The 12,168-nt window shown below is 32.8% G+C and overlaps 1 protein-coding gene across 5 annotated transcripts in view; it reads left to right on the top strand.

Annotated features, from left to right (window-relative positions):
• The window catches only part of Vps13 (vacuolar protein sorting 13C), a 110,208-nt gene that overhangs the window by 78,794 nt on the left and 19,246 nt on the right, over positions 1-12,168 (top strand). For 4 of the 5 annotated variants that reach the window (XM_090163616.1, XM_090163618.1, XM_090163617.1 and 1 more), the window contains 20 exons: positions 3,529-3,694; positions 4,075-4,187; positions 4,351-4,526; positions 4,621-4,703; positions 4,781-4,891; positions 5,272-5,432; positions 5,528-5,650; positions 5,732-6,079; positions 6,238-6,357; positions 6,474-6,773; positions 6,833-7,024; positions 7,101-7,220; positions 7,298-7,380; positions 7,452-7,471; positions 7,540-7,604; positions 7,836-8,002; positions 8,172-8,424; positions 8,548-8,634; positions 9,192-9,305; positions 9,379-9,480. In XM_090163616.1, coding sequence (XP_090019742.1) covers positions 3,529-3,694; positions 4,075-4,187; positions 4,351-4,526; positions 4,621-4,703; positions 4,781-4,891; positions 5,272-5,432; positions 5,528-5,650; positions 5,732-6,079; positions 6,238-6,357; positions 6,474-6,773; positions 6,833-7,024; positions 7,101-7,220; positions 7,298-7,380; positions 7,452-7,471; positions 7,540-7,604; positions 7,836-8,002; positions 8,172-8,424; positions 8,548-8,634; positions 9,192-9,305; positions 9,379-9,480 — 2,904 coding nt within the window. The remainder of the gene's footprint in view (positions 1-3,528; positions 3,695-4,074; positions 4,188-4,350; positions 4,527-4,620; positions 4,704-4,780; positions 4,892-5,271; positions 5,433-5,527; positions 5,651-5,731; positions 6,080-6,237; positions 6,358-6,473; positions 6,774-6,832; positions 7,025-7,100; positions 7,221-7,297; positions 7,381-7,451; positions 7,472-7,539; positions 7,605-7,835; positions 8,003-8,171; positions 8,425-8,547; positions 8,635-9,191; positions 9,306-9,378; positions 9,481-12,168) is intronic. The other variant, XM_090163619.1, reaches the window with a different exon arrangement.

The following is a 12,168-nucleotide window of genomic DNA, read 5'->3' as shown; positions in this document are numbered from 1 at the left end:
GTTTTAGGTAGAAAATTGAAATTTTCAGGTCGCATACAGTGAGTAGGGGAATACCTACTATGAAAATTTCGATGACCTTGAACCATGTCTTAGAGGTCATCCAAAAATTATCTCTAAAACCGTAAGAGTTACGAAGATGGTTTCAATTAGAAAAGTGTTCCACGTCCTATTCTAGATCTACATAGCTTTGATTCAATCGGATTTGCACAACAGAAATTCGATAAAATAAAGATCAAAAATGCAAATTGACTAATAAAATGGTGCTCAATTTTAAATCAAAAGCAAAAAGCTATAATCACCCTGAAACACGAGTTGACAGTCATTGAATTTCACCAAAATGAGAACCTCAAGTACTTTTTGATGTTGTAGCACAATTACTTTTTCAGATATTCGCTCTTGATCCTTGTTCTTGCAAGTGTTTGGTTTAAAATTAATCAATTATCTGTTTATTTTTATTGAAATATTTCCCAAAAATAAATATAAAGTGGAAGCTTTCGACTCTAAATTCCATTTGTAAATTTTCTACGAAGAAATGCTAGAAATGTCAAATTCTTCTATAGTTGGTTGAAGTAGGATACGCGATAAAGGAAAATCGTATTTGGACGTTTATCATAATGTTTCTGGGAGACATTGTGATTTAGTGCTTTATCTTTATAATTTTATTTGTGCTACAGAGGGACCCGGATGGATATGGGTTATTGATATTTATAAACTAGAATACTACTAGAATCGAGAAATATGACTACTTGTATAATATTATTTAATAATTTTTTTAAAATCTAAGAATTATTCGTATCTTTACACTTTTTAAGAGCAACTAAGATTTTAGATGTCCATAGACAAAGCAAATTTTTTTTTGAAATTGGAAAAATATTAGATCAATGCGTCAAATACCAGAGACTAAAAATATACAGTACCGCCTAGAACAAAGTTCACTAAGCGAGCGCTCGCTTAAAGCGAAGCGGGGGTCTGGCAGCAGCCCTAGCTCATGTTTCCCCCCCATAAGCGCCGCTCTAAGCGAGAGCTCGCTTAGTGAACTTTGTTCTAGGCGGTACTGTACATAGATAACCTAGAAGTAATTGGTTTTAATTTATGGTTTTTGTATAAAAGAATTAGTTAGGATGACAAAACATATAAAAGTTTTTTTAACGAGTTTAGTTACTTTAACAGGTTCTATGGCCTCCACAGAATAAAATATGACTTGCAAACCGAAATCTCAGGTATTACAGTATGATATTGATATAAAGTAATCATAAAATACCAAAGACAAAAATTTTCATCGATTTAAAATTTTCCTCAAATGCCCACTTTTTCCCCGTTTCGTCCCACTGTGCCCTGTAAAGATTTTAATCAACTTTTTCATTATTTTCTTGTTTATATTCTCTATTTTTAGCATTTTCAAAAATTAAAATTTTTTACAGGGGGGGGGGTACCCTTAATATTGGTCAGATTCCCATGTTATTTTCTATGGGAAAATTTCCATTTTGTGTTGTCAAAAACATTTTTGGTTGCCAATGGAGACATTTCCCCAAGTTTGAACCAAATCGGTGTGTTACACCTCGGGTTGTCTCCTTGTTAGTAGGAATATCCAATAAAAGCTCATATATTATTATATTATTATTATTTTGCCACCCGGAAATTTGTTGTTCATCGTTGTTTCACCAATGACTGAATAAATTCTTGGAAAACAATAGGCACAAAAATTGGTGGAAAATTTGACCAAAATGAACACCTGCCCCTACCCATTCTTATATTACATTGCATGCATCAAATTATTTTTAATAATGTAATTAATTTCCACCATGTTATTCCACCACTATTATTTTTATATATATTACAGTATCTAGCTATGTATGAAATATTGCACCAATATATTACCGGTAGCAACTAATTGGTTTCTTTTCACTTCTAACGGGATTTTGGAGTAGGGTAAGAAGGGTAGCTCTAAGGCGTCATTTTACTCCGATTCGGTGGTGGCAAATAGTATGAGTCGGAGGGAAAAGGTTTTCCCAAAATGACTCCCTGTGGCCGTTTTAGCAAATTAATTACTCTCATTATACCTCCTTTTTCAAAAAGAGTATAGCCCTAAAACTCCGGAACAAGCGAATAGTTAATGGGATAGAGTAATTCTCATCCGCAGAGCAGGCGAATATAACGTTTTATTTTAAAGAGTACACTTATAGTCCAAGAACAGACAAAAATAAACCACCTAATATTACATTTGGCCAAAAATTGTACACAATATAATTGGTTTCTAGTCTTAAATGTTTTTTAGGTAATAATTATTGTATTATAATTATTATTAAGTTATTAGGTATTTCACTTCAAAAATTGAAAAAAAAAAAGGTTTGGGTTTAATGGTTTGAGTTGAATGATATGAATCTGCAATGCTGACACCACTAGCAACAATGACCACCAATCTCTATAAATCTTTGAATGAAAAATGATGTACCCAAGATTAAACTGGTTTATCGTCAATAATTGATGTATTCAGAATGCTAGAAAGAGAAAGTTAAGTTTGAAAACTCAATGTTTAATCCAATGCCTCGAATTGGCCAGTTGCCATATCCCCCGAGGTTAAAATGTGCTTAAGCGTGATCGTCGTAGTTACCTCTGTGACCAACTGGTGGTATTGATCGCCTTTCAAGCGATCTATTTCCAAGTAGCCTGTGATTGGCTTAATTCTAATATTCTGTTTTTTTTTGGTCTCTTCATATTGAAAGGCTTCAGATTCATAATAATTTAGATAAGATTGACAAATGCTTTCATAAGTCTATTGAATTGAGCTACACTACAATCTCTAATGATCACACTTGGAATAGAGTTCAAAGTGACTCTAGTATAGCTGGGTTTCCACACGTCAGGGAAATCAGGGAAAAGTAAACAAATTTACAAATGGGCTTAAAAAGTAATTTTACTCTTGATCTATGACAAATTCGTATGATAATCATTTATTTCTTTGAAAGTTTGGCTAATTTTTTCAACATTGTAATTACTTTTTTACTGAAATATAAGTGCATTTAAATTTATTCCCTTACCAAAAAATTAGTTGGCTTTTAGTTTGTATTTAGTTGGTATACACATTTTAGTTGGTATTAAGTTGGTTTTAAGTTGTCAGCATTTTTCAATAATCTAGTTAAAGGGGTAATAAGTGGATATTAAGTTGGCAGTATGGTATAGTTGGTAATAAGTTGTTTTTATGTATGGTTTTAGTTAGTATTTAGTTGGTATTTGTCCCAAATACAAACTTAAAACCAAGTTCCTAGACCACTTAATTTTTGTTAAGGGTATTAACTTCTCATAAAGTAAAATATGTAAAATTAAAATCTCTTATCAATGGAAACAGGGAATAGTTAGGGAATTTGAATCTGAAATTTTTGTGGCAAACCTGGATAAAAACGACATTGGTTCTAAAATGATCAATGTACTTGCACATTATTATGGTACATATATTATTACTATGTAACTTTTTTTCCTTTGTATAATTTTGATTGTGATTTAATTAAATTAAGTCTGTATTGTATGCAGATTACAATGAGTCAAGACGATTATGTCATGATCATGAAAACCCTTTCGGATAATTTGGGAGAAGCTCCTGATATCCTTGTGGAATCTGAAGAGACTAAGGTTGAAGAAAAGATAATTTCAACTGTACTCAGTGGTGAATTACATAGTATGCCTGGTGAAACTAAAGGTATGGTATTACTTTTAATGATAGTTGTTTTAAAATCTTTCACGTATATGATTTCGAAACAAAATCATTTTCAACTATCATTTTCGAAACAAAATCATTTGTTTTCAATATTTTTGCAAATTTATTTATATATTTTTGTGTGAGTGTTAGCATTCTATATACATGATTGAACCTTGTGTCTCACAATATAAATCGGTATGGTTAACATTTGGCTGCCCAATTAATTGAAATATTTAAGTTAAAATGTAATCAAATGGTTTTCATTATGCCCAAAATCCATAGTTTTAAGTTCGGTTTGATAGAAGGTTCAATCTTTATCTAGAAGACTGTCCGAAAAATATTTTTTGCTATTCTAATGTATGCAACAAATATTTGTTCAGAAGAATTTAGAATTGCAACAACTCAAGATACATCACGTGTAATAAGGCGGATGAAATTTTATTTCATAATGGAAAGCTGTAGTGCTGCACTTTATGTGAAATCATCCAATCTGGTGCGTTATTTAATGAAAAAAATCTGATTATTACGCTTACTCTTTACCAATTAATTAGATTGCTCAAGCTTAGTTTCAGTCAAAAATCATTTGAAACCTGATACCTAACCAAAATGCCACTACATAATCGCACTGAGTATGTAATACTATTTGATCATTTTAGGAAAATAAAAGTGGTATAGTTGTACGTGATGCCAAGCAAAGTTTGGCAAAAGTGGAGTTAAAAACACTCGCAATTACTGGAGAGATGTTCAATGACAATTCCATGTGGGCTAATGTAATATTTGTCAATTGTATTCTTGAGGATACTCGTGCAACTCGTAAACAAGGAATTACAAGGTTGGAATTTTTAAACTCTTAATTTTCATTCTTCCTTGTACACCCCAAAGGCAGTGCCTTGCTTGCATATAATTCTATTGTGCCATTCTTGAAGGTTAATGGAAAAAACTTTGCGAGAAGATGTTGCAAATATGATTGATGTTACATACCGTCTAGATGCTAGTAAAGACACTATTGGTAATCATTGTGCTAGATATTTTGGTTTTTTCACGTTATAAATTATTTTTCTCTTAACTAAATTTTTCATTTTACAGTTGATGTCAAAATTAATCAGTTTACATTCATTGTATGTCTGGAGTACCTTCTTGTTTTGGGAGACTTTTTTTCTATGCCCCAATCTGAAGTGCCTAAAGAAACATCTGAATGTTAGTTTCAATTTATTTTAGTCTGTTGGTAGAAGTATTAAAAATTTAGTCTGAAGTAATCAGTGGGGTAATGACAAGTCGCCTAGGAGAAAAATGGAAGTAGGAGCAGTTCACATAAGTTTTTACCTATACACAACTAAAAGTAACAGAAAACGCTCAATCATGGCCTCTGATATTTTTTAATGAATTATATTGGTTCACACCCACAGTTTCCCTTCCCTTCTCCCACATAATCCCCAAAAAGTACTTATAACATAAAAGTCCCTTCCAAATTAAAGCCTTTATAAGATTGTTATCAGTGTTAGGCTTCCTTTTACTTTCTAAAATTTGCTATTATATTTTTATCTAACTTTGTAAATTTCCAAAATATAAAATTTCAGTCCAGAAAACTATTTCAACAACAGCTGTGAAACCTGTACCCAGTGCTGGTACTCCTCCAACACCTTCTAACACTATGAGTATTCATTTGACCCTTTCAAAACCCGACCTTGTTTTGATTGAGGACATTGAAGATATTAATAGCAATGCTGTGATATTTAATGTAAGTTTCTATTATTGGATTTATATAAAAAGATCAACCATAAATGGTTCTATAGATAAACTATTCATGCTGATATTTAAAAAAAAAAAAAATAGAATGAAGCTACAATAAAAGTTAAAATGACACCTGACAGTCAAAATATCCAGGGTGAAATTTTTGGTTTGGAGCTGTTTACAGCAAAGTATAATCCAGCAGCAAGAGAAGGTAGTATGCAACAGGTAGGTTAGAAAACCCTTTAGTTAAGTTTTTTACAAAGAAATTATATATTTCTGTAGTTATATGCGCTTTTTCTGTTTTAGATACTAAATCCATGTGACATCAATTTAACTTTTAATGCTTTTGTGCAAGGAGATCAACGAATAAATATAACAATGACTGATTTAGTTCTTCACGTGAACCCAGCAACTGTACAGTTACTTGTTAATATATCTAGTGCCTTATCTGTCTCTCGTTCGTCTGATGAAAACGAGAGTTCCAGTGCAAAACAAGAACCCCCTGATGAAGTCTGGGGTCCCAAAAATATTAATGAGTCAAAGCTTTGGTACCTTTGTACAAATCAGTTGAAAACAGCTCTGGAAGTAACAGAAGATACTGTTATGGTGACCACTGACATTGATAGGAGTCCGTCTCCAATTCACGAAGAACTAGTAAGATAATTTTATTTTTAAATTATAGTTTTATTTTGATTTAGGCATACACTTTTTATTGTTTAGTTTGTTAGTTATTAACTTTAGTTTAGTCTTATGTTAATTATAAATTAACCAAAAAAACCAACAGACACACTTCATCCTTTAATTTCTTATAGATGATGATGAGTATTTCTTCTATACTGGTTACTGTTGAAGCTGGTGTTGGGAAATCGGTAGTGCCTTTGATTTTGCTGGAATCATCTTTCAGGTCTGAAATTAGAAACTGGACTTCTAAAGTATGTCATTAAATTGTATTTTTTAAACATTTACTCTGAGAACATTTTCGTTACATTTGAAGATATACTCAATATAATTTCTGATAAGTATTTATTTTCTCTTTATTTTACATTAGTTAAAAATTGAATGTTATTTAAATGTCGAAGTGGCATATTTCAATGAAAAATTAGCCATATGGGAACCCTTAATCGAACCTGTTGAAACTGCAACTAGTCACCGTGCTTGGGAGCTTACTCTTAGAGTAATGAAAAATGATGACACATTAGACGGGAGTATTTCCGATGATGTGGAAAGTCCAGGTTCCGATGACATTGTTTTTAAACCCCCCTTGATGAGCATTGAAGTTGCATCATCAGATATGTTGCTTGTCACTGTCACTAAAACTTGCATGGATGTTATCACGAACCTAGGAAAGGTAAAAATGACTTCTTAATGCTCAATAACTATTTTTAACATGAGATGGTTTGCTTTTAGGCCTTTGGGCAAGCAATGAGCAAAGATGCTTCCTTAAAATTAGAACAGGCGATTGCGCCTTATATTGTGAAAAATGATCTGGGAATTCCGTTGTTGGTTGTACTTGAAGGAACAGACTTTCAAGTCCAAAGCACAAGCACTACAAGTCCTCGAAAATCGGCATTTTCTCTGACTTCAACCAGTATTATTCAAGTAAGGCTACGTTTAAAAATTATATTAACAATTAGGTATCTTGCTGATGGTATCTATTTTTTAAATTCTTATTCAGGAAGTTTTACTAGAACCAGATACATTAATTGGTTTGTCTTTAAAAGACGCAAACCAAAAACTTGGTCTTTCTTCTATGCGTAGGCAGGAGAGTCGCATGGAAAACTTTTTCAATTTAAAAGTTAGTTACAATTTAACTATTTTAGGTTATTTCACTTCATTGTTTTATACATTGTAAAATATGTATTTGAATTATAGGTTGACACGAATGAAGTAAGCTCTGTCAGAACTATATATTTGACAAGAACAGATAAGAGATTTTTTGGTCTTCCATTAAAAACGTAAATATAAATAAGTTAAATTTTTAGACAATTTTATTAATTTTTGTTTGAAACTAATTTCTTATTTTCAGGTACCCAGGTGATCAGTGGGGTTAGTTTAATTTTGATCTTATAAACAAGTTTTTCAGTGAGACAAACCTTAATAATAAAAAAATTTAGGTTTTATCGTTAGTATTTCATCTGTATCTGGAGCAAAAGTTATAAATTTGTGTTCCGTTGTTCAGGTAAGTCAACAGAGGGTTTACATATTGAAGAAACTTGTAGAGAAAGTTCTATAAAATATTCATTTTAATTGCTTAAACCTTACTTCAAGTATCCCATTGTTGGTTAAAGAAAAGTATTTATTGGAGTGAACATTTTTCTCTATAGGTTATGGTATTCCTAAATTCTCTAGCAAATTGTACTGGCATAGCTTGTTAATTGATTTTGCACACTGCTTTGTTCTTTCCCACTAGATTGTCAACCATTTTCAAGTTCCCATTGAAATATTTTATATGAAACCAGGCAGTAAAGAGACCCTAGAATCTTGTGGAATTGTAGGTCCGGAGAAACATTTCTTTGTACCATGCTATGCTCTATACACATCCAAAAATGAGCTATTTTTTAAACCTCATGAAAAAGAGTAAGTATTTTCTTCTTTTCTACCATAATTAAAATGTAAGTGGACTTGAAAGGCCACAATTTCCATCTAAGATGTAGAAGTTGATATTTCTTTGTAATTTATTGACTGACCAATGAAGTTTGTGTACTTCAGTTACTTCACTATTAATAAATATCAATTGTATTTTCAGTTTTGCAATATCTTCCGAACCTTTTGTTTGGAAAGACCTAGTCAAAGAACCCACTTTCGGAATAAGTGTTTTTTGCGAACGAAAAGAAAACAAGAAAGAAAAATTTTATATTAAGGTTGCTGGTGAGATGGAACAAGTACTATACGAACATACCAACAAGAAAACTATGTTGAGTGCGGGCTATAAACTACATCTAAGTCCACCTGCCGTTCTCAGAAATTTGTTACCCATTTCCATTGTAACTGCAGTTCAGGTAGGCATAATTCTTTAATTATTTATGAATAATTTTAAATATCTTAAAAAATTGTTCATTTAATCATGTTTAATATTTTAAAGTTGTTCTAAAAATATCTTGTTGTGACATAACATTTTTTAGAGCGTAAATGAAGAAATTTCATTGAATCCCGGTGCAAGTATATCAATTACGAGTTTGGAAATAAATCGACATGGTGTAGAAATTAAGGTATGTGTTACTATTTTCAGTATCATTTATGCTCTGTCACACAGAACTCACTAGTTATTTGATTATAGCTTTACAGTTTGTTTAATTAATAGTTAACCAATTCTACTATTCGCCACAAATGGCGCCCTAGTTCTATGTTTTTGTCTAGAGGAGCTTCTTCTCAGTGCTCTAAAAATTATATGGACAGGATACATTCTTGCTCTTATCATGCTTTAAATATATTAACAGTTTTTAAGTTGTTTAATTACCTCCAATCCACCAAAACAGTATGTCTCTGTTATGTCAGAAATGTACATTATTTGGTATGAAAAAGTTCATTACAATCTCCTCTTTATCTAAAATACCATAAAATGCTTGTTGGAAAACTGGTAAAGCTCTTTATGTACTCCCGCAGCTTAAATGTTGTTGAAGATTTTCACAAACTATCAAAAATACTTTGCAATATCCCTCCCTCATGGTAAAAAACTAAAATCCCTTAAAAGATCCTTACAATCGGAAAAGTTATTGCATTACCAATAAGATTGATTCTAACGGTGGCATTTTTTGTATTTCTTTAGATTAAAAATTATCTTGGCCAAGATTGGAAATGTTTCAAAGTCTTAGAAGACAAAGTAGCAGATCTTTCTGTATGGACATTTGAAACAATAACTGGTGATAAAAAGATGGCATTGGTGTGTACAATAAATAAGTACCATTTTTCAATAAGAGTTAATGAAAATGACTTTTTTTGATTTCTTTATTTAGGATTTAGGCATGCGAACCGAGCGAATGAATAATTGTCTCATCATGTCACTTTACTGCCCATTCTGGATGATAAACCGTACTGGATTGACATTAACCTATAGAGTATGTAAAAAAAATTAAATTTCAAAATCTCTTCCCATCACATACTGGCCGTTTTTAAGTTTAAGTTGATAGCTATGAATTTTCAATTTTAAAACATCAGACTCAGTGGCACCACCAGGGGTAAACAAAATAAGTTCTGGTTTACTTAAATTTTCAGTGGCACCCATTTTTCACCAGCCTCAATTTAAGTGTGAAATATCAAACGCCATTGTTTCAACTAAAACCATTTTACGTAGCAATGCAGCTTCAAAGCTTTCTGGTCGCACTCATTGTGTACTGACTGCAGTAGGCCTAGTTCCCTTATGATCCATCAACTCATACACTATCTGTAATATTTTTCAATGGTCAATTATAGAGGGCATGGTGGTAGTTTGTCATGATATATTATTAAAAAGGTACATAAAATTCATTTTTATAACCAGTCAAGGCTTAGAGAAAATTTAAACGCTTCAGTTTAAAATAACACTTACAAGGAGACTACGATTTTGTTCAAACTCGGGGCATTGGTAGACCTTCATGTAACTTGAAAAATCCTAAAGGGATTTTATTCAATGGGCGACGGTTTTGCCATGGCAACGAAAAATGTTTTTGACAACTTAAAATGGAAATTTCCCCGTTGAAAATAACATGGAATTTTGACCGATTCCAAGAAAGTTCTGCTGAGAAAAACTTGGTCAAGAAGAGACACGTCAAAGAGGTAGAATCTAAGAGTCTACTGCTATGGAGGATATGTCCAATACCGAAGTAACGATTCAAGAGGTAGAAGCTCAACCAGTAGCCAATGCTTTACCTCCAGGCTGGAGATGGATAGTTCGTATACGTCTATCTGAAGCTTCCAAAGCCGTCGGTGATGTCTACTACTATTCCCCTGATGGAGAAACGTTCCGATCTTGGAAGTCTATTGAAAAATATGATAATGATTTGACATATGATAAATCGTTATTTGATTTTTCCAGAAAGTCTATTATAGCGTCAATAGCTTCCTATCTCATAGCAGACCAGGACAAACCGTTACAGCCAAGTACAAGGTGCGACTGGTGAGAAAATCGAAGTTTACTGCTCCGACGTGTGGATTCCTAATAGTTGTATTTTCTATATTTAACCAAGTTCGTTAATAATTAAATATAACTTTATAAACAACCACACAACATGATGTTTTAATAGCCTTCATGAGCACCTGCTCAATAGTCAAGTCGGACCAAATTCCGGACCATAATCGATCCAAACGTCTTATCGTAAAGTAGCCCTTTTCAATCAGTAATTTGAATTCGAGTTCAGATATTTTCTCTTTAAGACCATGCATGTCTTGCAAGTACAAATGGGCGCTTTTCGCGTAGTTCAAGTGGCCAGCTGCGTGGAAAAATAGAAGCATTGCTTTAACGCAATATAAATGTAAATACCACTCTCCAGATCTTTCAGCTCAAATATAGAGACGAAGAAGTTCCACTTGTTTGAAATATTGAACCATTAGCTTTCCCGTTGCGTTGTTGCTTTCCAGAGTGCACAATTTTCTATTCATTATATCATTCATAATTGGAACACAGTTTTCTTCTAGGCAATTGTCATTTTGACTTTAAAGACATTTATATTTATCTCGTTAAAAAAAAGCGTATCGGGCCAAGGTCTTCGGAACTGTAACTTAAGATCTGATAGGCAAGAGCTTGTGTTAAAAAGTGTGCTCTAAGCGATCTAGAGAAAGCTTTTCCCGATGTCATATGTAAACTGTTCTAAGGCTGAGCCGGACATAATGTATCCAATGGAGCCAAGAAATCACATAAGGAGGCGAAATTCCACTAGTCTTACAACGATATTTGCTAAACTTTCTCCGATTGCCGAAGCTTGGATCATTTCCAGAGCTTTCCAATATAAAGGTTGGTCAAACGTGACTATACAAGTAGTTTGATTATGTTTTTCGCACTCTTTTTTCGCAAATAGAAGAGTGGTATCGATGGTATTTAAATTACTTGGGTCCAACTTAATAAGTGGCATAACGTCGATCCGGCTGTTATCATAGGCTTCAGCTTTCTTCGCAATTTGCATATAGCCATTCCAGCTAGGGCTTCGCTCGGCCTTGAAACAGTATGTTGAAATAAACATGGTATCGAATTTTAATGATGAAATTTTGATAGTAGTGTAGTTCGATAGATTGATAACGTCCTAAACAAAGATACCTTTCATATAGGTTTTAATAGATATTGTACCACATGATTGGTTACGTCTTTTCTACAGGGAAGTACGATTGTATCGCTTACGTCTTTACATTGCGGAATAATTCACTTTATACCTCCCATGCCATGAAATGTCATGTCTCGTTAAAGTTTTAATATTGAAGTCTGCGTTATTGAATGAAAACTGGTCAAAGGTGTTTGAGTTTTTCATAGTAGTTGGATGAATAAGGGCGGATTCTTCAAACCGAACTACTTCTTTGTAGCTTACGGATAGACCCAGACTATGCAACATTTCAATTAAGGACCGTGATTCTGATTTCTGTGAATGTAGATACCAACAGCTGTTAACAGTTTCGGTCCACATACTGCCATCATGATTTCAATTATTGCGTGACGCTGCTTCTTTAAAGATTTGGGATCGTTCCTCATTCTAGTCAGTTGGAATTTGAATAGCATCTAAGTCAGACTCAGTCATAACTCGAATTAACGTTTGTATCGTAAACTTTTGATCTTATTTCTT

The sequence above is a fragment of the Leiobunum rupestre genome, chromosome 11 (genome assembly GCF_980474605.1).
Source record: "Leiobunum rupestre chromosome 11, qqLeiRupe1.1.hap1, whole genome shotgun sequence".
Classification (NCBI taxonomy): domain Eukaryota; kingdom Metazoa; phylum Arthropoda; class Arachnida; order Opiliones; family Sclerosomatidae; genus Leiobunum; species Leiobunum rupestre.
Note: the sequence above shows the minus strand (reverse complement) of the source record. Positions and strands in the feature narration are given on the sequence as shown.